At 36.0% G+C, this 27,229-nt stretch overlaps 1 protein-coding gene across 4 annotated transcripts in view; it reads right to left on the bottom strand.

The window, feature by feature from the left end:
* Arid4b (AT-rich interaction domain 4B) overlaps nucleotides 1–27,229 on the bottom strand; it is a 118,175-nt gene that overhangs the window by 29,993 nt on the left and 60,953 nt on the right. For 2 of the 4 annotated variants that reach the window (XM_048461249.3, XM_048461250.3), the window contains exons 8-17: nucleotides 23,635–23,773; nucleotides 20,679–20,758; nucleotides 18,553–18,629; nucleotides 17,262–17,416; nucleotides 14,457–14,529; nucleotides 12,230–12,324; nucleotides 10,928–11,025; nucleotides 8,239–8,479; nucleotides 7,424–7,599; nucleotides 1,986–2,246 (exon numbers count right to left, since the gene is read on the bottom strand). In XM_048461249.3, the coding sequence (XP_048317206.2) occupies nucleotides 1,986–2,246; nucleotides 7,424–7,599; nucleotides 8,239–8,479; nucleotides 10,928–11,025; nucleotides 12,230–12,324; nucleotides 14,457–14,529; nucleotides 17,262–17,416; nucleotides 18,553–18,629; nucleotides 20,679–20,758; nucleotides 23,635–23,773 (1,395 nt within the window). The remainder of the gene's footprint in view (nucleotides 1–1,985; nucleotides 2,247–7,423; nucleotides 7,600–8,238; nucleotides 8,480–10,927; nucleotides 11,026–12,229; nucleotides 12,325–14,456; nucleotides 14,530–17,261; nucleotides 17,417–18,552; nucleotides 18,630–20,678; nucleotides 20,759–23,634; nucleotides 23,774–27,229) is intronic. The other 2 variants (XM_048461251.3, XM_048461252.3) reach the window with 2 other exon arrangements.

Here is a 27,229-nt window from a genome sequence, read left to right as displayed (position 1 = left end):
ACCCCCGAGGTCTTCAGCGAGATGGTTAGGTTCTTCTTTGCAAAGTTCTTAGCACAAGACTGTTTGAGGTCAAAACAGACAGCAACCGTCTTAATAACACAAGTATGACTTGATGGTTTTATCACTTTCCTTCTCTCAATCTCGAAACTGAAATACTGGCTCGTCCCTTCTGAAACCCAAACACTAAGAGAGCTATGCTTTTCTTTAGTCAATCTCTTCTTAAAAAACAAAATCTTGAGTTTTATTGGTTTTATAAAAAAAGTTATGTTTGAATTGTGAAATAATTTCCTTTGTGTCTTATCTCTTATGCTTGTGCTTAAGAAGTCAATTAATAAAGATAATCAAGCCCTAATGCTGTGAAATCTGGATAATGTCTTAAATTTTATTCATCAGTCATGAACTTCAAGCACTGACTTCAATATAAGCCAAGAGGAAAAACTGCTTCTGTATTGAAATCAGCTAAGTAACTAAGAATGAAGAACAGAAAGGACAGCTGAAAGACAGCAAGTCTCTCTACTCAGTGGTGGTCCTGAAGCTGTGCTGGCTCAGCCTTCAGGCTCCATAGTCTACACTTAGTTTGCATGCACCTGCGGGAGGAGGAAGATCACTTTAACACCATGATTCAGTAAAATGAAAAATGCCCAAGACTAAATCACTGCACAGAATATTCCCATTGAAGAATCTGAGGTTTCTAGCTATCAATCAGACTGTCAATGAGTAAACTGCCATGCAATAAAGACAGAAGAGCCAACAGCTGTGAAGACCAACTGCATCCAAGGGTGCATGTACCATCTATAAAGTCTATGCTTCAAAACAACTACACTTCAAAGCACTGGTAAGAAGGCCTTCTTAAAATCCACACCTTTACTAGTCTTACTGACCAGAAATTTAATGAGTCTGAACTTCCTGACTTAAATTGCTGTTTTCTTTCTAGAGTTAGAAAAGAGCAAAATTATACTTTTCTTTGCATTTGTATACAGGTGATAGTAGAGACTGAACTGAAGGACTCAAGGCTCAATAGGTACTCTGCCTATGAGGCATACCTCTTCCCCAATAATAACTTTAACTGAAAAGCTTGACAACTGTATTGTTCTAGAACACACAAGAACTCCCTTCACAAAACCACCAGTAGAAACTACTAAGCTTAATTTTTCAAGCTCCAACTATCACAAGCTAGATTTAATACATGTAATTTCAAATGTAGCATTAAACATTCCAAAATTAATGAAGTTATTGTTAAAAGACAACTAAGTGGTCTGTCTTAAAGACTGACTTCTCAATTTTGGGTAAAACTGAAATACAGTCTCTTCAGATAAACTTCTCAGAATCATGCAAGTTAAAATCTCAAGTCATTGACAACAACCTCTGAGCAATCTGTCGTTGCCTGGACTCAGGAGTAATGGTCAGGTGCTCTCTCCCTTAGCACACGTGTAGGGGTTTTCAGCTATGGTGTCACAGATACAAGTAAGTCCCTGAGACTTCTGAAAAAGGAGGAATGTAGCTGCTGATAGTAAGATCTTTTAAAAATCGGTGATGCTTCTTACGAAATCCAACCTTGAAATCTTTGCCTACTGGAGGAGAGTGTGATGACTTAGGAAGACCACAGAGAAGAGTGCGGGGATTTAAAATAGAGAAAGCAGGCAGCCTGGTAGTGATATGATGAAGTCAAGAAGCGAAAATAATTACCTATGTGAGGTTTTCCTATCATTTCATTCCAGTGTACACACTATTAATCTCTATGTATTAGAATTAACTGTCTGGATCTATCTTTCATTCACTAAAGATGTCTGTGAAGTGCTGAAAACACGAAGCAGGGTGGTAGGATGTCATTAAGTGAGGTATTTACATGCCAAAAGCTTGATATTTTTAATGTTAATGTGATTTCAGTTAGAATACTAGTAAGTCTGTAATTCGTTATGTAAGTTTTTAAATAGAAAAGTATTTTAGAAGTGGGTGTAATAATCACTAGCTGAAACTCAAGTTACCTCACATTCCATCCGCAGTAATGCACCAAGTAAAGGACCTCTCCACCTTCGACATCAGAATCTTTTATACTAGCTTCATACATTTTTTGATTTTTCCCTCGTCCATACCGCACTTGGACTTTCATGCCTGGTGGATAGCACTCAAACTCCTCTTCTTCATTGTTGTCATCATCATCTTCATCCTCATCTTCTTCCTCCTCTTCTTCCTCCTCCTCTTCTATTTCTTCATCATCTTCATCTTCTTCTTTATTGGTTTCATCTCTTGAAAGGTTTAAAAAATTGCAGAGTTAATAAAAGTTACTTCATATGCGTTTCAGTTCCAAACCACATATACCGATAAAAATCGTGGCTGTGATTGTTCCAGAACAGCAGAGGTTCCATGTGTATAAAATGCTCTGAGTTTCAAGTTAGCATTAAAAACTAAAACCTGTACGAGAGGATAAGTGTCAGAAAGATCTATTTAGAAGAAAATGGAGAAGCAAAAATAAGTTCATTCAAAGAAAATTTCCGTTACTGAAATCCCAGTCCTTGGGAGGATGAGGAAGAAGGATCAATCTGAGTTCAGAGGCCAGTCCAGGTTACATAGTATGACCCTGCTCAAACAACAGACACAGAGACAGAGAGAGAGATTAAGTTTGAATGATTGGTTTCCACCAGTCAAAAAGATCAAAAGACCATAAGTTGTATTGAATGGCAGGAAACTAGTATGGCTAACTAACCATTCTCTCAAGTTTCATTACAGAAGGGTTTTACCACTCAGCTGACACAAACACACACACACGCACACACACACACATGCACACACAAACACTTAACTGCCATTTTCTGATTAAAATTTATTCAAAACAAATATTCCCAACTTAAGAATGTTTAAATAAAAATAAATGTTGAAATAAATTAAATATAATTTTAAGTTTCAGAGGTATGTCCTACTGCAGTCACATAAATATCACATCTATGCAAATATCACAATTTTTGCTTTTTACAGATATCTACTAAACTTTCCTGCCATAGATTCTTTTAACCTGAAATTTTTTTTTAAGTAGGAAAATTGAGAGGCCAACTCCAAATACTGAAAACTAAAACACAAACTATCCCAAACTTAAGAGTACTAAGCTATTTTCACCATCTCAAATCACATAATTTCTAAAATGGGCATTCATATTCCTGTTTTTCTTTTCAATTATTTTGAGACAGTCTCATTATGCAGGCAAGCCTGGCCTTGAACTTGTGATCCTCCTGTCACAGCCTTTAGAGTTCATCACCATGCCAGCTTCAAGTTTTTCTTTAGTTTGTACTGAAAAAGTTGGATAAAATCTCCATATCCGAATCTTCCCAATCACTAGTTTTACATAAAATAAGTTTCAATATAATTCAGTGTTATACTTGGGCAGTTTGTCTGCTTTGTGTTAAGCGTACACTATTAACAAGTCTCTCTCACAAAGGATCTATCATCACTTCATAGCTAGAAATGATAATCATATGAAAATAGATATAGAAAAGTTCCTGCGATACTAATTTCGGTTTTACATTCTTTTGTAAAATCTCTTCGGTGATGATGGGTCTCTATAGTGATATTTTGTTTGTAATCTAACAAATAAAGCTTGTCTGAAGATCAGAGTGCAGAATTAAGCCACTAGTTAGCCATAGAGGCCATGCAATGGTGGCAAACACTTTTAATTACAGCACTAGGGAGACAGAGGTAGACAAATCTCTGCGAGTTCAAGGTCATCTTGGGCTACACAAGACAGAATCTATCTAAAGGAGAAAACAGAGCTCACACAAAGGTGATCCCACCACTTGGGATCACACGCCTTTAATCCCAGAACTAGGGAAGTGGAGACAGGAATGATATGGCTGGATGGAGATAGGAATATAAGTGTGAGGTTTCGTAGAGACAGCATTCAATCTGAGTATTCGTGGAGACAGGACTGCCTGGTCTGACACAGAGGTAAGTGCTAGTGGCTGATCTGCTTCTCTGATCTTCAGCATTAACCCCTATATATGACTCTGGGTTTTTATTATTAAGAAAAATTAGAATTCGTGCTACATGTCTCAGCTATATAATTACACAGGCAATGAGAAAATCTAATGGATGCATGGAATGAAGAGTTAACAAAGGTACTACATCCATCAATTTTGTTGGAAGCAGTGACTCAAGCCAGTAAGCCCTCACAGTACTCAGGAGGCTGAGTCAGGAGGATCTCTAGATCAAAGGCAACATACCAAGACCCTGTCTCAGAAATTCAAAACAAACAAACAAAGATAAAGACTTAGGTATAGTCACGTCAGTCAATATTTAGAAACCTAGACCTAAATGACAAGTTTTAATCTGAAATGAAAAACAAAACAAACATTACCATTTCTAATATGAAATATTTTAACTAGCCAAGATAACTACCAAATCAGAGATGGCATTTAACTATTAAGAATAACCTTAAATGAATGTGCTATTTAAATGATACAATGAAACTGCAAGGAGAGCTCTCCTAAATACGACTACTTCTTCATGTCTTAGGAATACATCCTGGACATCTAAGAGAAAGGGAGTGATGAGCATAGTACAAAGGAAAGAAAGCTCCAAAACAAACTAGTATAAATGCCCAACTCATGCACCAAATAATACACTGAGCCCACTGGGTACATGCAATATTATCAGACATAAAGACAGTCCTGTAAATGACTGAAGAAGCAGAACACTTGAAATTGTAAAATAGACCAATTGAAAATTTAAAAAATTACATGATCTCAGACACAAACTAAATGAAATTTTATTAAACTACAGGTTGAAGGTCAAAAAAAGCAAACAACATAAATACCGGCAATTAGCAAAAGAAAATTGCTCTGTTTTTTTTTTTTCAAAGGTATCGCTGGCAAATTCAGAGTGGATAATGAACTTGGTGCATAGAATGCTCAGAAAAGCATTTCCTGAAAATATCAATTATACTCATTGAAAAGTAAGCAGGTAAATTTATTACATAGAAGCACACATACATACGCATTTATTTTTTAAAAAAAGTATTGCTAATGTATGTTTTGTGCAAGTACAAGTGTACTGGACCACAGGGCAAGTATGGAGTCAGAGTGCAAGTTTGGGGAGTTGCTTCTCTTCTTCCACTGTGAGTTCTGGGACTCCAACTCAGGCAGTCAGACTTCCAGGACAGACACTTTTACCCATTAAGCAATCCTGGCAATCCTGAAGTTACGGATCTTCTCTAAGAACATTAATGCTTGGGAAAAACAAGGTCAAACTTCTCACCTGAATTCCCCTAGTCTGTTATTACTACTCAAAATGTAAGAAGAAAAAGAAGCCACAGTATGACAAATATGCACTGAAGAGCAAGCACCAAGCCAAGCAGCTTCTAAATATTAACCTTTTTAGTCTCCTAACCCAGACTTTGGAATTGGGACAGAGAAAATTCTTGATGGTAGTCAAGCAGGGAATACTTAAATACCAAAAACAAACAAAACAAAAAAGACCTCATATCCCAATGTATTTAATTTTTTATAATTGTAAATAAATATTCTATCAGCACTTAATGATAAAACTAAGAAAGCAACTATAGCGTCTGCCTTTATCTGTAGTTTTGTTTTCCCCAGTTTTAGTTACCCACAATCACTATTAGTTAAAAAATATTAAATAGAAAATTCCAGAAACTAAACTAATAATTCATAAATTTTAAGTAGTATGCCATTATGAGTACCACAATAAAACCTTGCACTGTCCTGCATCACTCGGCCAGGAACTAATCATCTCTATGTCGAGAGTACCTGCACTGTGTGGAAACCAGCCATTAATGATTTGGCAGGCACGTTAGTGCAGCAGTGCTGGAAAGGAGGCAGCAGGGCAGGAGAACGGAAGGGCAGACAAACTCTAGTGGTATAGCAGGGCAGATAAGAAAACACACAGTAGTCATATTGACACTGCACATACAATGAGTGGCCCCTAAGATTATGCTGCTTAGTGATGTCATAGCCAGTTTAATCTGTGTAAAGACGCATTTCATGTTATACACAACAAATAAAATTGCCTAACAACAGTTTCATAGAACATACGTGTGGTTAAGCAACACAACTGCACTTTTTCATAGTCATTTTCTTCATATGTTTAAATAATATTAAATGTGGGTGTTCATAAAAGGAAAGCTTCAGTTTGTGGTATGAATAGTCATGCCTTACTTAATAAAAGGGATACATTCTTAGAAATTTGTCACCGAACAAATATAGAGTATACTTATATAAACCTAGAGAGGCTAGCTTTCTATATGTCTAGGCTATGTAGTAAGCTTCACATGAACAGGGCTGACTTTATCATCAATGTGCAGGCCATAGCTATACTCATGAATATTCACAGTACATAAAGAACTCATACAACTGAAAAGTTAAAGAGACAAAACTTTAAAATAGAATTTATTGACTAAAGTTGGACTCTTAGTGACAACAAAGAAGAAAGAGGAGCAAGTATCTGTCAACAGTAGAAAACACTACAGAAACACTGTTGCTCTCGGAATTTTAGCTGACAGTTACATATGAATTTTTTCCTGAGTTGGAAGTTTCTGGCAGGAACACTTCTAATATTCTCTACAAAAACAATATGAAGCCATACACCACATGCTCTACTCTACTCATCTGAATCTTACACTGTCCTGCTCCACCTTAGAGTATAACTATACATTTATATTGCTTTTTTTTTCTGTATTTCAGAAAGCCAAACTAATCAACATGTTTCAGTAAAAACTCCCAATCTTCACTGAGTTTCTTAACTGCAATAATCACCAATAACAGTATGGTATACCTCAAATATGCACATATATACAGATATATAACAAAATATAAAAATCACTCCTTACTATATTCACCTGATCACATTTGTTTCCTTCCCTATTTGTATAAGTTTTTAAAATACTAAAATGAAAAAGTTGGTTATATTTATTTAAAAAAGCTCCTAGCACTAAAGATGCTTATGATTTTTTAAAGTCTCAGAGATAAAAATCAAAGATTACCTACAACACCAAGAACTCACCAGCAGAACATTAAGTCAACATTCTCAAGTAGCCAAATCAAGTATTACTCACTACATACAGGCAAAATCGCCCAAACACTCCCTGCTTAAGATACACATACACCCTCGAACCCCACAGTCAGTGGATTACGTTCATGACTCTTATTACCCAGTCAGCAGCAGACTTTAGTGCAGTGAAAAGCATTGTTCCCTCAAAAAAATTATTGATAAATTTCCATGATGAGAGCAAGAATAGATCAAAAAACTATGATCTTTTCAACAATTCACATTAATAGGGTCTCTGAAGGAATTAGTTTTTCTTGACGAATGCAAATAACTCTTCTATACTTCATCAATTTAGTTTCAAGCATTCACAAGAGCAAATAATAAAACTGGATCCAGCCAAAATGCATCACAGCCAAATCAAGGATCTTACCCAGATCGTGCTTGCTCTTCTTCAGCATCTACCTCTGTGCTGATGGACTCCTCTGCCCTAGCTGTGTCACTGTCTTTATCTTCTGAGTTTTCCTTTTCTTCTAGCTTTTTAATGCTGGCTTCTTTTTCTTGATCAGATTGTGCAGGTATGGATTCTAATAAACTCTTTTTACTTCCCTAGAGAAAGATCAAAAGAACTAAACCAACAACAGTAAAAACGTAAGCCTAAATCCATGATCTAGCTGTCAGCAATGAGAGGTGTCAACCAATATGACACAGCTATTACTACTGATCAAACAAGCATGCTCTCTAAGAAACTCCTACATTTCAGCCAGGCGATGATGGTGCACACCTTTAATCCCAGCACTTGGGAGGCAGAGGCATGCAAATCTTTGTGAGTTTGAGGCCAGTCAGGTCTACACAGTTAAGTTGCACGATAGGCTTCAAAGCTACACAGAGAAACCCCTATCTCAAAAATCCAAAGAAAAGAAAAGAGAAGGGGGAGAGAGAGACAGAGAGAGAAACAGAGACAGAGATATTCCTACATTATGAAGAACACACTACATGAAAATAGCTAGAACTCAGTTTGAAAAGTTACTATAAAAGCTATTTTAAAGTAACATTTGAGAGCTGGGGATATATAGCTCAGTAGAAGAGTTTGAGACTCTGGGTTTAAGCCCCAGCATATCAAAAACTAACAAAAGATACAATGAACTATAATACTGCATAATATACTAGTAAATTAATTTGGGGAACTTTACAAAGGCTGTAGAAAACATTTCAAGACAACAAATGAAAACTGAAGTGTCAGGTTACCAGAGAGGGTTTGATGTTCTCTTTTCTTTCACTCTCATCTTCGACAGGTGTCTCCTCTTTTGGTATCATGTTCTTATTGTCTTCCACATCTACTTCTTTGACCTCTGTCTCACTTTCTTCCTTAACTTTTATTTCTTTATTTTCACAATCCTTACATGGCTTATTAAGAACTTTCTCTGGCAATGCCATCTGAAAATCAATATTAGCTGACCTGCAGTACTCTTCAAAGCCATATAAGTACCTAGAAAGACATAAAGAAGATACATTTGTTAAGAAACATTCCAATATATTACTGAACAGCATGGGGAGTTGGAGTTGCTTGGATTGTTTTCTTTTGTTTCATCTTTTGAGGTGGCCTGAAACTGGAGGATATGAGGAAGCCTCCTGGGGTCACAAGTATGCATTTCGTTGCCCAAGTAACAGAGTTATTTAATACATATTTTAGATTATATAATCCCTTCAACGCATTTTAATTATTTATCTCACCTTTTATTGAGAAAAAGTCTAATTATGTAACATCAAAGTTCTTGACCCTCCTACCTCAGTCTCCCAATTTCTGTGATTATAGATGTGGGCCAAAATGCCTAGATCCTCCCTCCCCCTTTAAAAAAAAACACAAAAATAAAACATTTTATCCAATAAAATAAATCATTTTTTTAAGTTACAGGTAAATGGGTAGGGTTAGAAACAATTACTATGAGTGAGGTAACTCAGACCCAGAAAGACAATCACATTTTCTGTTGTTTGTGAATGTTACTGTTGAACCTTCAAAATATGTGTATTTTTTTTAGTAATACCCACAAGGATCAGGGAATTACTAGGGAGTCATAGGAAGGGGCTTTTAAGGAAGGGAGTAGAATACATTTGTATAAAAAGTTAAAAGGGAATAATGGAATATGAAGGGTTAAACTGGAGTGTGGGAGTGGAGGGTATGGGGGAGAGATAACTAATACCAAAGCCCTTTTGAAAACAAATTACCTATATAACAATGCCTGTACTAGACACCAGATGATAGTAAATAAAAAGTCCAGTGGAGGTATGAGTTACTTCCTTTGAAGTTACTGGCCTGACATTCTCTAGATCCCTACACATTACAGGCTATTTCATGGCTCTTTATTACTCTTAAAAACTGGACTATAAGGTCCTTTTGCTGAAGACTCCACAGGCTTGAGCAATAGGGCACGGTAATCAAGCTATTACAAACGTGGATGCTGCATCCCTACATGCTCAATTTTATAGTGCTAGAAGGTGCTATGCAAACTACTGGAAGAGAAAAGTAATCCTTAATCGTCCTAGTTATTTTTAACCCTTCAAGCAATAATAATGACTGGCCTGGAAAGGCATATCCACGAGTGCAACAGTGGTACAAACATTATAGAAGAAAAGCAACTACTTTCTGATTAGATTTAAGTCCAGCTTCACAGAATGAAACCCATACCTGGGTACCATTATCAGGCTAGGAACCTATAGCTAGACAGGTCACAGGCACTAGAGGAGAGCCTACTATTATTATCACAGCTAAATGGACATAGTATTTCATTACTGATGATTTATCATTATACTTATAGATTATCTGAGAAACTCCTATTCACAGTGACCCACAACTAGCTAACAGCTAAGGTGCAGAGAATAAAAGACTGCCGAATGGTCATTCATACAGGAAAAAAGTGAGTGAGGGGAGCGCATAAACCCCAGCCAAGAATCAAAGATCAAAGTGGAAGGGATGAAAGAAAGGGTTGGAAGGAGTGTGAGGGCCTGCAGATGAGTACAAATAAACAGTGTCTTCTTGACACAGCAGGGCAGCTACACACATGAACTCACAGTAACTGTAACAGAATATGCAAACCCATGCAGACCTAAGTCAGACTAAATCTCAGTAAGGAAAGAAGAGTTGGGCACTTAATTCCACTCAAGCTGTGGATCTATGGGCAAATGTTAGCTGGTGGGAGAGGGAGAGGGAATTTTCTCTAAGAGTATAGTCCATGGTAGTAAGTGAACCACTCTCCAAGTAGACGACCAAAGAATACTGGGCAGCACAAATTGGTCTTGAAGGAAGGGGGGGGGTGGAGGAAGAAGGGGGAGTGAGCAAGAGAGAGAATGAATATTAAGTGGATAATGAAGGAAATGAGGGTGAATTGGGAAAGGGTTGGGGGTGAATATGCTCAGAATACACATGAGGCTCTCAAAGAACTTAAAACATAGTACCTGTGGTAAGAGTAAAAAGTTATAACCTAAAGAAAAGTAACAGTAGCTACCAGAAGGATTAGTGGAAGCTATTAAAATTATTAATGATAAAAATCTATTGTTGAGTATTTCTAATATGCAGGTATCAGGAGTTTTAGTAAACTTCATTCGATCAGCAGAGTATTCCTAAGAGGTAAACTGTAAGTAACCCTCTTTATCTAAGTAAGAAGACATAGGAAAACCTTACAGGATCAAAGATTACCAACAGGTAATAACAGCATCTTTTTGGCTTTGAGACATTAGCTTTTTAATTTCTATGTAGTAATTTTCAAGTGATCCTGGCATTCAATGTTTTCTTTACAGATTTTAGATTTACAGATATCTAGAAATATTTCTATAGTAAAAATTTCCACTTTTTTCTAAATTAGCTTAAGTTAAATGATATATCTGATACTGTTTTCTAGGTAGGATATTGAAGATAGTCACAACAAATACAATGGCTTACTTTTTATAAGCACATTTAACATTGTATCCTGCAGCTGAATTTAAGACAGGAATTCCAAGGTCTTGGTAGACTTGCTTCCAAACAGCTCCACTTTCAATCTAATGAACAAAAGAAATAAAATTTCCAATCAAAGGTGGGAAGGTAGTAACATATTTCACATACATAACAAATGTGATGTGCTTGGTTCCAGGCTTAAAAGCATGAAAAATACAAAATGATAAATTTCAAATGTGCTTTCCAAATAAAAAGCTTTATTACTCTAACAAATGCAGACAGTTCTAGGTATCAACATACTGGACCATTAGACTTTTAAATAAATTCAGTTATGATAAATGTCAAAGTACATGATTTTAAATCAAAACATCTAATAAAAAGAAAAATACTGAGGGCTGGAGAGATGGCTCAGAGGTTAAGAGTACTGACTGCTCTTCCAGCAGTCCTGAGTTCAATTCCCAGCAACCACATGGTGGCTCACAACCATCTGTAATGAGATCTGGTGCCCTCTTCTGGCCTGCAGGCATGGAGGCTGAACACTGTGTACATAATAATAAATAAATCTTTTAAAAAAAGAAAAGAAAAATACTGAAAGTATATTCTTCCCATCAAAGTCACAAGCCAGCAAGTCAAAACTATTTTATGAATTTAATCAATAGCACATTCTGAGTTGGATGAATCATATATCCTAACTTTAAAACATCATCTCAGATCAGATCAGCAGTTTTAGTAAAGGGAAGCAGGGAGGGAAAAACTTGGAATAGTAACACATGCCTGGGGATAGAAGCAGGTGGATCTCTGAGTTTCAGGCCAGTCTAAATCTATATGGAGAGTACCAGGTCAGAGAGGGCTACATACTAAGATCCTTTTTCCGTTGTTATTGTTATTTTTTGTTTTTCGAGACAGGGTTTTTCTGTCGTTTTGGAGCTTGTCCTGGAACTAGCTCTTGTAGACCAGACTGGCCTCGAACTCAGAGAGATCCCCCTGCCTCTGCCTCCCAAGTGCTGGGACTAAAGGCGTGCGCCACCACCACCCAGCTCTAAGATCCTATTTTTAAAAAGAAAAAGGGAAAAAAAGTGCTTCCGCCTCTGTGACTCTGCGTTGACTCTAGACTCAGATAAGACTTCACCAAAGTCTGACACACTCAACAGGAAATCAGACTTGTCACAAAAAAGAATCATCTTTACTGTGTTTCTAAACTGTATTTTCATCCTAGTTTCTTTACATTCTTATTAAAACAATAATTTTAGAGATGACAGATATATCAGGAAGCACATTATATAAAAACCACAATACTATAGTACTTACATTATCAAATCCTCCAAGTTTGTGTACAAGTCTGAATAACTTAAAAAGATTCAAATTCCGATACCCAAGCACAGGTCGTTTGTTAATAGGTGTACCTGTTAAAACACAAGATGTATTAGTACCATGCTACATATTTTTATCTAAAATCTCAAAGGATTCACCTAATACCAATGATTTCTACATACATACTCCATAGGACAAAAAAAAACCCACACCTTTCTTATCTAAACCCATGTCACCATTTTTCAAAAAGTTTTTGCACACCCAAATTTCAGTCTTATGTTTCTTTCTAGCATCTTCCCTCTGGTGATACAGAGGATGAATACCAAGTAAGGCTTAATAAATTGCAAATCTTTCAAACATTAGGGAGACAAAGCTAAAAAAAAAACAAAAAACTAAAGAAGTACTAAGAGACCCACTGGGCAGCTGTCAATCTCACAAGGTTTTCTCTGTGCTTTACTCATTAGCACTCCAAATGATTCTCCAGTAAAGCTACACCTTTGCTTCCTTCAACAGAAGGACACACTAAGTAAAACTACCAAGATGGTAAAAAGTAGTAAAAGAAGAGGGCAGAGCCAGGCTGCAACACAACCTGGATTTCCTGCATCCACATAGGTGAGTGGATTAGCATACCACTGTCATTCTTCTCTAATTAGGCTTTACTCATTTTCTGCACTTTTTCTTGTATATCACACAAAACTATAAAGACCACACTTCTTAGGCTAAGTCTCCATGAATACAAACAAATAATAAAGTGATAAAAAAATTTAACATTAAAAAATACAAAAATACCCATACCATAACACTCATTACCATTCATAAGTACAAAAAAAGATACCCTGAACTAGTTCCTCAAGGAACTAGACTGGTACAGTAAATTTTAAAAGGTTAGCATATATCCTCTGCCCTACTTTAGTTCATGTGTGCTTGTATGTGTGTGAGACTAGGGACTATCCATGTTTTGAACATGCTAAGAAAGTTAAGTATTCTACCAATAAACTATGAACCTATTCCACTTTTCTTGAGATTTTTGTTTTATGTAAATAGCTATTTTACACATACGTGTGTCTGTGCACCATGTGCATGCCTAATGACCTCAAATCCCCTGGAGCTAGAAATACTGACAGTTGTTAGCAAGTCGTCTGGAAAAGCAGTCAGCACTGCTGCCCACTGAGCTATCTCTCCAGCCCTCCTTTTTACTTTTCATATGTGTTCATGTTTCTGTACATGTTTCTGTATGTGGAGGTCAGAGGCATTTTTGTTTTTTCAGGGTCTCTCACTGATTTCACCTATTTGGCTAAACTGGCAGGCATGTCTCTGCCTTCCCAGCACTAGGATTCCATGTATATGCCACCATACCTGGCTTTTTAAAATATCACTGATGGGGTGTAAACTCATATACTCACACTTACAGGGCAAGCAGCACTTTACCAGCTAACCCATCCCTTGGCTTTATTTTTACTTTTGAGATGAGGTCTCCCAAAGGTTGCGCAGGTTAACTTGAAACCTTTTTGGCTCAGTCCCAAGCAGCTGAAATTGCAGGTTTCTACCATTAAGCCCTATTTTAGTCCTTGTTTCCTTTTTGAAGAGTGTGGTTTAAGGAAAGGTTTCAAGTATTCCAGGCTAGCTTCAAATTTTATATGTAGCCTACGATAATCTTGAATTTCTAATTCCTGCCTCCACTGGGAGAGTGCTAGGACTGATTACCAGCATTTCCCACTGCACTCAGCTTACGTGGCTTCATGCAGACCAGACAAGCACAGCTACCAGCTAAGCCACACCACCAGCTCTATTCTTTACATTTCTTTGCAAAATTAAAGCATATTCAAAAAGTTGCCACACTCAGCTGGAGATTTTGTTAGTTTTCTTTTCAGATTTCTTTTCTTTTTTGTGTAAGGGTGAAGGAACTTTTCAAGACAGGATCTCATTATGTAGCCCAGGGTAGCCTCAGGCTCACAATCTTCCTGAACTAACCTCCCTAATGCTAGAATTAAAGACAAGAACTATCACATCCAGCCTACACTTTTTTTCTATTTCTGGGTCTCTTCTTGGTTAAATTCTCTTGGTCTATGAGGTTGGGTCTTAAGAAACAAAAGTGTGATCTTCTGTTTTCTATCTTACACATAGTTAAGAGTGATACATTCAGGTCCAACTTCCATGAGCTTATATGGTACGTGACACACACACCTATTTCCACGAACTTACACAGTAAGAGTGGCATGCTCACCTCTGTCTTCCATGAACTTATAAAGCTGCTGAAGGAAGTTCTCCCTCTCCTCTGGAAATGGTTCTATTTCTTCCTAATTTTAACCACAGAAGAAAAGATATTGTTTTCCTCAATTCAAAGTTTTATTAATGCAAGCAATATTTCTTGCAAACAGAAAAACTAACACTCATTTAAATATTTCAAAGGCAGTTTACAAAATATTTTTTACTAAGCTGTTCAAAACCAAGTAAATCTAGACATTTTGCATTATATAGAAGAACACATCCTAAAAGGTATCTCAGCAGAATTCTAACTGTCAATTTTTGTGTAAGAAAAGACTAACAAAACTGTTGAACTCTGCACTATTATCAGAGATCTATTCTTTATATCAGGGTCACAGGCTCAAGAACACCTACTCTCTCATTTCTATTAAAATTGGGCTAGAGTTTAACATCAGAGCTGATTCCATTATTGTTCCTCAAGAAACTCAGTAAGCACAGGTCCCATTTGCTCTAAATATCCTTCATTATAGGCAGCCCCACTATATAGTACTTCAAGCTTACATAATCAGCATAGTGGGGAACAAACTTGATCTACAATACCTGAAGATTCAGACTTAGGGAAATCTTCAAGTAATAAAATAGTTCCCCGAATTATCAATAACAAGGGAGGGACTAGCTTCTTGCTGCTGTGGCCAAGGGCTGAGGCAGTAGGGAGCTGGTCCTGAAGCAACCTGCAAGGAGCAGGGTAGTACGTAAGATTGAGGAACTCACCAATTCATTGACTTTCATCCATTCAACAAACAAAAAGCACCTGTAAGTGTAGGCACTATGCTAGGTGCTGAATCAAATAAAAGAAAAAGCTATGGAGCCTGTTGTGACAGAACATGGTCAGGAGTAACTGCAGAGAAAATAACTCAGCACATCAAAGCAAGCTGTGCAGTTGCAGTTACTCTAGCTGGAAGCAAAGTTCTAACAGTCAAACGAGATCCAACTAGTATGCTCAACAAAGCTAAACGTTTTTAATTTGGAAAAAAAAATCACATGCCCACTGTCATTGTTCTAGTTCATTTTCTCTTTGTTTTATGGAGAACTTTTTTGGAGCAAGAGACAGTAAATTTTAAAAAACAACAAAACATTCATATCAATAAACTATTGAGTTGCTTCTTAGACAAAAGATAAATGACAACTATTAACTTGCTTGTGATAAACCATATTTCAATTTAAACAGTCCACATGTCAAGTTTTCGTAAGACAGTCAAATACAAACATAGAGAAAAAAGTTAAGATATTCTCTTAAATGTTACTATGGTAAAATATTTACTATGGTAAAATATTTGACTTAATCATCAATTTTGTTTCTATTCCATAAACAATGAAGTTTGTATTTAACGTAAAACACCCCCCAACACAGATTAACTTTATAAAAATACTCGTAAAACACAAGTCCAAGCAACAAAATGTTTTTTGACCAGCTGTGATAAATTATGCACTATGATAAAAGCTGAGAATATAAAAATACTAATAAGATAGGGAACCTTTCTTTCAGAAGCTTACAAACAAATTAGTAAAAGAGAAAAACAGGCAATAAACCTAAATAAGAGTGTGGGAGACAGAGGGAGATGCATATAAGCACACATAAAAATACATGGGAAAAAGTACACAAGAAAGTTGTACTTCAGCGAATGAAGAGATAAAGTTTCTGAATCTGAGGAATGTTATGTTCCTAGAGTTTGGAAACTGACCAAAGTTTGCCAGGCAGTCCCACCACTACTACCAGCATGGGAAACAGCGGGAGAAGCAGCAGTACTACTGTGTGAAAATGAGAAGCAGTACGGTACACGGGATGACTCTGCTACAGCTCAGAGTTCACAGGGAAAGAGCAGAAACAGTGAGAGATGGGCAGATGCTGGACCATCATGGAAGTTTTAGACTTGGTACACGAATTTTATACTTTGAAAAGAAAAACTGTCTTCAGAGATTATAAACATGGGATTGGTCATTTTGACTTTTAATTGTTTATAAAATACTGGAAGTAGAAGCCAGGCCCTCCAGCATGCCAGGCAAGAACCCAGACAATACCCCAACCTCAGCTCTCATTTTAACATTGAAAATAAAAAGCAGAACTAGGCCAGACTGAAAAAGAAAGATATCTATGCTATCCTTTGTCACTGCACTCTAAAATATAGCTTTCAAAAAAACTCCTAGTTCATTAACTATGTACTTCAATTAAGTGATAAAATCTCCAAACTGAAAACATTACATATTCACCAAAAATTACTATGATTTTCCAAATAGAAAACAGAGTTCACTTCATGGTCAAAACAGTAGGTGTTATCTACACACCACTTATTCAGTAATCTTTTGTGTTAGAATACCTGTCACCTGCACACATGAAATCACAATAAAATATAAAACTTTAACTCCATGACCCAATTAATGCATAAGGAAATGTACACATATGAAATTAAAATGTTTTTCATTCTGTGAATCTAAAAGACGCCAACCTTCACTTTTTCTTTAATGTTGGCTGAACATTATTCTGGACACTATTCCTAGTGCTTCGGGAATTATGAAGATGCACACCTATCATGAGGTGTAGCTACAGACATGACAGTGCAAAACACATTAACGACTAGGTGGTACTTTAGTTATCTTATAAAGTAGAGCCCCCCCCACCCCCGAATCACCTAGGATGAGAGTATGACACTACTCTGAATCCCCTAAGCCTACATTTCTGTTTTCAGGTAAGAAGCAAACAACTTGATAAAACAAAAACATTACTTAACATTTTAAAAGGCATCAAAGTATCAAGTTTTTAATTTACCTCTTCTTCACTGCTATTATCTTCTTTCTCTTTTTCATCATCTTCCTCCTCCTCCTCTTCCTCAGCTTCACTGCTGGAGCTATCTTCTTTCAACTCAGTCTTCCAGTTAGCAGGAATAGTTCTACTTTTGTGAAACTCAAGCGCCTGATCAAAGGCTACAAATATACCATAATGTTAGGAAACTGGACAAATTAAAACAACTGAATTAAAAAATGTTAACTATGATAAAAGCTGTGGTACCAGCACTGACATCTGTCTAATGTGTGCTAGATTCCTGGCTCTGTACTAAAAGCTGTCATATGAAGCCACTCAATCCTTTTGATCTTATACACAGGAGACCCACTTTAAAACTAGTAAAGTCCACTGGAAGAATTCTCAGATTCAAACAAATACAAGAGGAAACAAGGAATTTTCTTCTTTTAAATAGAAATTAAGTTTATGTACTAAAAACAATTTTAAAATAGATATGCGATGATGTTTTATTCAGCAATTACTAACGATACCACATGTTACCTACCACATGCACAAAATCTAACTAGAAATGTTCTCTGCAACTCTAACAGAACCAAACTTGAAATTCTGGTAATATTGAGCTTAAACTAAAATTGGCTAAAAACAATTAGTCTCTTTTTATACTACATGGTATTAATTATAAATCATAATTTGTTATAATTTTTAAGTCAGTCTATCAACCCTTAATAGATAAGAAAATGTGGAAATAGTAATTTACAATGGTATAAAAGAAATAATAAAAGCAATCACAATCTTACCATTAGAGCCTTGACTAGGAATATATGTTAGCAGAGTTAACAAATCAAAATTATTCAGATTCTAATTTTGTCATTCCTATAAACCAATAGTGAATATACTAGGCAAAATTCACATTATTAAAATAGCTAATATTCTTTAACTAATATTCTTGATTATTACCTTAATAAGAACTTTTACAAAAAAAGAATATAACAAGAAGCATGAGTTTTCAAAACATAAATCTACTGAAAAATATGATAATAGAGTAAAATAAAATTTAAAATCAAAAAAATCAATTTATGTCAGGCAGTGGTAGAGTGCATGATTTTAATCTCAGCACTTGGAAGATAGAAGCAGGCGGTTCTCATTGAGTTTGAAGCCAGCCTGGTCTACAGAGTGAGTTCCAGGACAGTCAGGACTATTACAAAGAAAAACCCTATCTTAGAAAAAAGGAAAAAAAAAAAAAAAAGGAAAAGAAAATTAATTTATAAAACAAACAGGTTTTAAATTATTTATAATCTTTTCAAGATTATTTTCTTACCTTGTTTTAATACAGCATCAGGTTTTGGTGCAGTGTCACTAGTAATTTCATGGACATCTTTTCTTGGAACTGAAGTACTGTATTATTCAATTATAAAGATGAGAAAATGAGAGATTAAGACAGCAGTCATCTAATCATAGACAAATATCAAAAAAAAATGAGAACACTATTATGAGTAATAAAAACAACTGTACATAGTACTTTAAGTCCCAAATCACACACTGTCTGTGGAACGATCCTGCATTAAGATTTGTTTCATTTACACCTGGGTTCAAATTCCAGAACCAGATGAAGAGGGCAATGTTATCAAACTACTGTCTAGAAACAAATGCTGAACCTCTAATGTAATAATAAAAACAAGCATTTGGATGGCATAACATAAATTAAATGAGGAAGAAATCAACAGTAAAATTTGCCATTATCTTAGGATAATAATAAAATTAAGTCAGGAAGAAAATATGCCTGTTAATAAAACAACTTTCTCTAGTTTTTGTTTGCTATGGGGGTGTCTCGACAGTGTCTCAAGAACTATTTCAGAATGACAAATTAACTTCTAAAATAAAATTAGGCTTCTTACGGAATGCTTCAACCCTAAGGAGAGTTATGCAAAAAAATGAACAGGTTAAATGATAAGTATCATTTATTATTCTCTAATTTAAATAAACTAAAATTTGACTTCTAAATATTTGAGTTGTACTAATAACCAACCCCCCTCCCCCCAAAAAAAGCCAAAATTTCATTCCAAATACAATTTTCAGTGCTCCATCTCTTTAAAACCTTGTTTTGTGGCTAAAAAGAAAGCTCAAGGGTTAAGAGAAGGAGCCTGACGTGTTATGCCCTTTAACTACCATCTCCCCATCCCTCTACTTCCAAATGTAATTTATTCCTTAATAAGAAACAAGTACTCAAATTTTGGTGCTGAAATTTATCTGATTATCTCAACTTTGCTAAAGTTGTTTTCATAGATTATTTTCAAATTTACTTCTCAGAACTTGAAAACATAAGCACTAGAATCTCAACAAGTGGTTACTTAAAGATACTGACACCTAGTAAGGCTCAGGAGAGAACTACTTGGCTTCAGCTGGGCATGGTAGCATGAATCTGTAGTCCTAGCTACTAGAAGGCTGAAAGGGCATGATGCTGAGCCCATGAGAGGGAAGAGGCTGGGGAACAAAAGGGAGGAAAAGAGAAACACAGTTTTTCTATCTATTTAATTCTTTAAAGTAAAACTAAAAATTTAGAACTCTAAAATTTAGAATTTTGTTTTTTTTTCAAAAAAAAACAAAAAACAAAAAAACCTCCAAGAAAGACTACTTTCTTGCAATATAGAATGCATTTTTTAATAATCAGTTAAAATTCTTAGATCATTGTAGAACATGCATTAGCCAATATATCAGTGGTTCTCAATCTTCCTAATGCTGTGATCTTTAATATAGTTCCTCAAGTTGCTGTGACCCCCGACCCTAAAATTGTTTTTATTGCTACTTCACAACTGCAATTTTATTTTCTGATGGTCCTAGGCAATACCTGCAAAAGGGTCATTTGACCCCCAAAGGGGTCACAAAACAAAGACTGAAAGATACTGCAATAGATCTTATTTAGAAATAAGGAATATTAAATAATCAAGAATAAACCTTAGGACCCAGTGGTAGATACACAGCTCAGTAGGTAGATACTTGGTGTCAAGCCTAACAGCTCAACTGAGTCCCCATAACCCATGTAAAGATGAGAGAAACAACTCCTATAAGATGTCTTTCAACCTCTACATGTACACTATGACATTAACACACCTCTCATCATGAGTAAATAAATAACACCAAAAAACAGTATATCAGTAGATCATTAGCTCCGTTAAACATCAAATCTGTCTAAATGAGCCACCAGTTATAGACGATTAAAATACTGCTAAGAGTCTATAGTAGCAGACCTAAAGAGTAAAGAAAGACACAGTAAGACTTCCAGAGAGTGTGAAAGCCATTCTCTTTGAAATATTCCTCTTCAAAAATTAAAGGCCTAAGGTCAAAAGAAATAACTAACCTCACATCATTCACCACCTTAATTTGAAAAACTAATGTGGGATATGATTATGTGGGATATATTCTAAAAATCACATGGCCAATACTTACAATTTGCCATCTTTGAAAGATCGAACAAGAATATTGTCTTTTTTCACAGCAATCTCATCACTACAGTCAGGACAAACCACCTTTAAAAGAAAGTGAAAGTATATTTTCAGTTATTTCCATGCCTGCTACCTAAATGTTTCTGAAGGGGTAGGGCAACACTATGTGGCTGAAGAGAGAACAAGGGTCCAGAGTTCCCAGAGTCTCATTTACCATATCATATGTTAAGCCTTCAAGAAAAACTAAAAATTTATATAATGATCTAACACAAAAGTATATCTTGGGGCTGGAGAGATGGCTCAGAGGTTAAGAGCACTGGCTGCTCTTCCAGAGGTCCTGAGTTCAATTCCCAGCAACCACATGGCGGCTCACAACCATCTGTAATGAGATCTGGTGCCCAATTCTGGCCTGCAGGGATACATGTTGACAGAATACTGTATACATAATAAATAAATAAATTTTAAAAAAAGATTTTAAAAAAAAGTATATCTGGGCAAAGGGACATACATCTTTAATCCTAGCACCAGGAACAGAGGCAGGCAAGTCTCTGAGTTCCAGGCCAGGGCGGTCCATGAGTTCAATCCTGAGAACCTACACAGTATTAGAAGAAAACTAACTCCAACAAGCTGCCTTCTGACCTCCACATGCACAGTGTAGGTAGGGCCATAGCAAATCTCCCAAGGAATAAGTGTAATTTAAAAATTAAAATAAATAATAAATTATTGGGCCAGTGAGATGGCTTAGTGAGACAGCTCCTGCTGTCAAGCCTGACAATCTGGGTTAAATTACCCAGAACTAGCACTGTAGGAGAGATCTAATTTTCACAAACTGTCCTCTGACCTCCACAGGCAGGTGCTCATATAAACACACCCCAAAAATAGATTATATTATATTAGATTAGACAGATAGGTAGGTAGGTGGGCAGATAGATTAGATTAGATTAGATTAGATTAGATAGATAGATAGATAGATAGATAGATAGATGTAATATTTTAAAAATGTCTTCCAATGGAGAAAACAGCCCACATAGGGATAATGGCTGAAAGCTACAACTACTGCAATTACCTAGGTGAGCAGTGGCTTGCATGTCAAGTAACAGCAACAGAAAATTAAAGGAATGAAAGAAAACGCCAAAAGCAGAAAGGTGAGAGTTTTTTGTCTTTTGCAAATGGCATAAAAAGGAAAGCCACTGAAGGAGACAAAGTCGGGGGGGGGACGGGGACTTTGGGACTCAAGCTTCAAGGTGACTGACAAATATACAAGTCTGGTACTCAGTCAAGTTCAGAAAATTTGGGAACCAAGGTGTTAACATGCCAAGTGTGGTGGCAACACTTCAGGAGGCAGAGGCAGGAATATCAGGAGTTCAAGGCTGCCCTCAACTACAACATCAAGTTTGAGGCCAGTCTTGGCTAAGACCTCTTTGAAAATTTAAAAAAAATAAAATAAAATAAACATGTATTAGGATTCTGAAACTTGTAGCCCATGAACCTCAGTTTTCCATGAGCAATAGATTTTGCAAATACACATACATTCATATGTTCATCACATGTTATTTCCTGGTACCAACTAAAGAGAACAGTCACATTTTACAAACTTTGAATCACAACACTATAATTAATTAGAAGAACTTAATAAAGAATGTAAAGGAGGACCATGAAACCACCAAACTTAAGATTTCCTTACTTTAAAAAGGGAATGTACATCACTTATTTCTTAGTTTTAATTAAATGAGGCTACTTATCTTGTCCAAAAACGGGTAAAAACTACACTTTCACCGGGTATTGTGACTCAGTCTAGTGATTCCAGCACGTGGGAGGCTAAGGCAGGAAGTTCTTTAGTTCAAGACCTGCCTAAATACATAGGGAAAAAAAAAATCTTATCTCAAGAAGTAACAAAAGACAGGCTGGAGAGGTGCCTCAGTTAAGATTATTTCATGCTCTTCCAGACCAAAGTTTCACTCCTAATACCCATATATCATGTGGCTCACATCCACTTGTAACCAATGTTAACTAACTTCATGGGTACTTTGTACTCATGGTATAGATTCACACAGAAACACAGACACATAAAATGATTTAAATTTAACTATTAAAAAAAGGAAGAAAGAAAGAATTTCAAAAATTCTCAGGCTGGGAGATGGGTCAAGTATTTGTCATATAAGCATTAGGACATAAATTAGGATTCCTAGCAATTACATAAAGCCAGGAATGGCTGGGTAGTTGTGGCATCTGCCTTTAATCCCAGCACTCAGGAGGTAGAGGTAGGCAGATCTCTGAGTTCAAGGCCAGTCTGGCCTACAAAGTGAACTCCAAGACAGCCACGGCTACACAGAGAAACTGGGGGTGGGGGGGTGGGGGTGGGGGGGGTGTTGGTGGTGGTGTTTAATCTAAATTGTTTCTACCTAGGCATGGGCAGTATACACAGATAACAACAGCACTTAAAAGGTGGGAGGGTCAAGAATTTAAAGTCAACCTAAGTACACAGACAACTGGAGGTCAAACTGAACTACGTGAAACCTTGTTTTAAAAATGGAGGGGAGTGAATGCCTCAACAGTAAGGTGGCTTAGTGGTTCAGAGAACTTGCTGCTCCTGCACAGGGTCCAAGTTCAATTGCCAACGCCCACCTGGAAGCTCTAATTCTGATTTCAAGGGACCCAGCACCCTCTTCTGGCCTTCAATGGTAGATATGCATACATAAAAGCAAATATTCATACACATAAAATAAGAATAAATTTTATGTATCTTATGTATATAAGAGCTCTAACTGAATACAGAGCCAGCATGCTAAAAAGAGCATTAGATCCCACTATAGATGGTCGTGAACCACTGTGTTCTGAGGATTAAACTCAGTACTGAGAAGAAGAGCTACTGCTCTTAACTGCAGACCCATCTCTGCAGCTGCCCCAAACACATATTTAAAAAAAAAAAAAAGTAAAACCTTTCATACTCAAATACTCACCAGTGCAGGAAACCATAGTGCTTTCTTTTTATCCAAACTAACATAGTCCACACAAACAACTTTGCCTAGTAGCTCATCAGTCTGTTTCCTATCATCGTCGTCGTCGTCACTCGATGAGGAGGAGGATTCCTCCTCTGGTCTAGAGAGAGGGGGAAAAATAAGACATTCTCATTTACATCCATGAAGATATATACTAATAGTTAGAAGGCTATTTCAGAACTTCCCAAATTCCCCAAAAGCTAAAAATTAACTCTTTTAGATTTCAAATCATTCTCTAAATCTCCAAACAGTAACAGCAAGCTTATCTTCAAACAACAGTACATCATATTCCCATAAAAACAGCTTTACTATTTTGAAAAAATAAGGGAAAAGGGAGACATAGGCATAATAGTGCACACCTATAGTTCCAACTATCAAGAAGACAAGGAGGGAGAGCTGAAGTTTAAGGTAGCCTGAGTTTCATACCAAGACTTGACCCAAAAAAAAAAAAAAAAGAAAAAAAAAAGAAAAAAGATTAAGCTGAAAACCAGAATAGAACAACCAGTTCCAAAATCCTCAAAAAAGTTGAAGACGTACACTTCTCAGTATTATATTACAAGATAGGAGATCCCAGGGTCAAATTGCAAATGTTCAAGAAGATAGTCTTCTGGCATTCCCAATACTGAGAAAACTTAAAAAGGGAGAAGGCAGGGGTTAAGAATACTGGCCATGCTTCCAGAGGAACAGGTTAGATTCTCAACACTTACAAGCCTCTCTCATTCCAGTTCCATGGGAACTGATAACACCTCTGGGGACAATGTATATACATAGTGCACAAAAGTGTGTGTGTGTGTGTGTGTGTGTGTGTGTACATACATACATATATACGTGTGTATACACACACACACACACACACACACACACACACACGTATAGGCCAAACACCCATACTCATAAAATAAAATAAAATCTAAAACAAAAAGGCAGATTTTCTTTTTAACTGGAAGTCTCAGTGAGAGGCAAGGAGACAATCTAGTTAAGATACTACCATGGCAGTCCTTAACAGATGAGCCCAGTTCAGCATACACAAAATACACACATAATTTTTTTGTGTTGCTGTAAAATATCTCACAGGAACTGCACTGGGCTACATTAGGAAGATGTTAACTATCAAAAGAGGAATTACCTGAAATCAGGTACTTGACATTAAAAAAAAAGTTGAATATAATTCTATAAAAAATGAGGAAAAGACAAAGAAAACAAAAATACTTTATATTGAATATCGTGACAAAAAAAATCCACAATACTAAAAGAAAAAAGATTTCGAACAACTAATAGCTCAAATACAATTCTAGTTTCAACAATTCTTTATAATTTCAAACAAGTCGGGACCAATTTTATACTTCATGTGTGGTAGACCTTAAAAAGATTAATTTTAGTAAAAAATTGTAATGCATAAATTCTTAAAGTCAGAACACTGGGTATATGAACAAAAGCAATCATAAAAGATACGTTTTTTCTGATTTTTGCCAAAAAAATTAAACTATTAACAGGAATCAGAGATAGACCACTTGCCTTAGCAGATCCAAAAGCCCTGGATTCAATCCCAACCTCCACATTTAGTTATAAAAAAGAAAGAAAGAAAGAAAGAAAGAAAGAAAGAAAGAAAGAAAGAAAGAAAGAAAGAAAGAAAGAAAGAAAGAGAAAATATCTAATCTTTATTTTTTAAAAAAGGTACATAAAATACTAAAAATATCTTTTGAAATCAGACAACAGCAAAGTTAGCAACTGTTGTACAATCTTGGGAACACACTTAAAACTGTAACTAATAAATTTGTAAAAGGTTTATAATATGCAAACTAAAGTCACAGACCTGTAAATATTTAATTAAGACATTCATTTTCCGGATTACTGTTAGCACTGTCATTGGGTAAAACTTACACTCATAAATAACCTTTATTAGGAAAAAAAATCACTGCAAATTTTGTTAGGCTTTATTCCTCTTCTGATGGGAAGTGACAGCAGAAGCTAGTCTTCTTATTCTACCAGTTAAACAGACTTTAAACAGGTTATTATAAAGAAAGACAGCAGCAAAACTAGAAAAGTATGGAAACAGTCTATAATTCTAAACATTGCATTTTTTTAGGCAGAATAAAACATAAACCTCTGTCCAGAATAGGAACATAGTAAGGATAAAGATCAGTTCAGTTACATAGTAAGAACAATAACAACTAAGTTATTGCTAAATAATTAACAAGGTAGAAGTTGGTCATCTTGGACTTAATTAAGATCAACTAAAGGCAGGTGTTAAATTAAGGGGAAGGTATCAAAACAGTTAATTTCAGAATAAATGGTGGCAGACTAGCTGGTGTGTAGATTTAAAGTTACTGAAAGAAAAACAAAGGTAGTTCTACAATATTGGGACAATGAAGCCCTGAGAAACCTAGGGAAATATAACCTTACATTTGTACAAAAAGACATTGCTTATTTTGGTTGTTTGTAGCAAGGTCTCATTATATATCCCAGGTTGGTTGCAAATTTTGCTATCTATCTGCTTCAGCCTCCCAAGAGCTAGGATTACAGGTGACCGCCATATCATGCCTGGCTAACAATATATTTGAAATGACCATTGTTACAACGACAATGAAGACATTTTTCAATAGAGTAATTGAAAAGGAAATGAAGGTCACAAGAACTCCCTTAAAATCTAGGTCCAAAAATTTGTTGTAGAGATAAGAAACAGGAGAATGAACTCTGAGGAAATGTAGGCAAAGAGATGAAAATTTCAAACTTGGATATTTGTTTACGATGCTCACAAACTAAGGCAGAAAACACTAAGCAAGAACTGTCAGAACCCTCAGCAGTGAAACCAACCAACCACAACAGTGAGAGGTGAGCAACAGCCAGTAAAACCAGTAACAAACAGAAGTGGGCTTCATCTCAAAACCCCCTAGTAGTTTTCAAATGTCACACGTGTCTAACACAATCCCAAAGCCCATCTCATTGCATGCTGAGATTCTTAAGAGAAAAACTACTGATTTAATAAGTTTGCTAGTTAATAAGAAGCAGTACCTACAAAATTCATTCTTATGTTCATTGTAGAACTATTTTTTCTTTAACATTAAAGACTTTCTAATAGATCTTTTAGCCATCTTAATAGAACAAATCTATGTGATATTCCATATTAAACCTATTTTGAATTTATTCTTTCATTTCTGGGTGATCTGTAAAATGGAAAAAATACTGAAATTTTACTGCAATTTTCAAAATTAAAAAAAATATTCTTAGCTGAGTGATGGTGATGCATACCTTAAATCACAGGTAGAGGGCAGTGTATCTCTGTGAGTTCCAGGATATCCAGGATGGGGAGGGGGTTTCCTTTCCTTTACATACTGACATTTGATCTGATATGTTTACACGTAAGTAAATGGTAATTCTATTTAGTCCTTGCATTCTAGGCTTTGCACTTGGAATGCTCAGTAAAGTCTATCCAAATAGCCTCAAACCTGAATGCCCAAATCTAAAACACTTCTGCATTTGGGATGGGTAATAACTCAAACTGTACTTCCTACATAAACAGTGTGTGTATGTGCACACATGCATACATTAATTTATA

The sequence above is a fragment of the Myodes glareolus genome, chromosome 14 (assembly GCF_982192425.1).
Source record: "Myodes glareolus chromosome 14, mMyoGla1.1, whole genome shotgun sequence".
In the NCBI taxonomy this organism is placed as follows: Eukaryota; Metazoa; Chordata; class Mammalia; order Rodentia; family Cricetidae; genus Myodes; species Myodes glareolus.
This window is presented reverse-complemented; position numbering and strand designations above follow the sequence as displayed.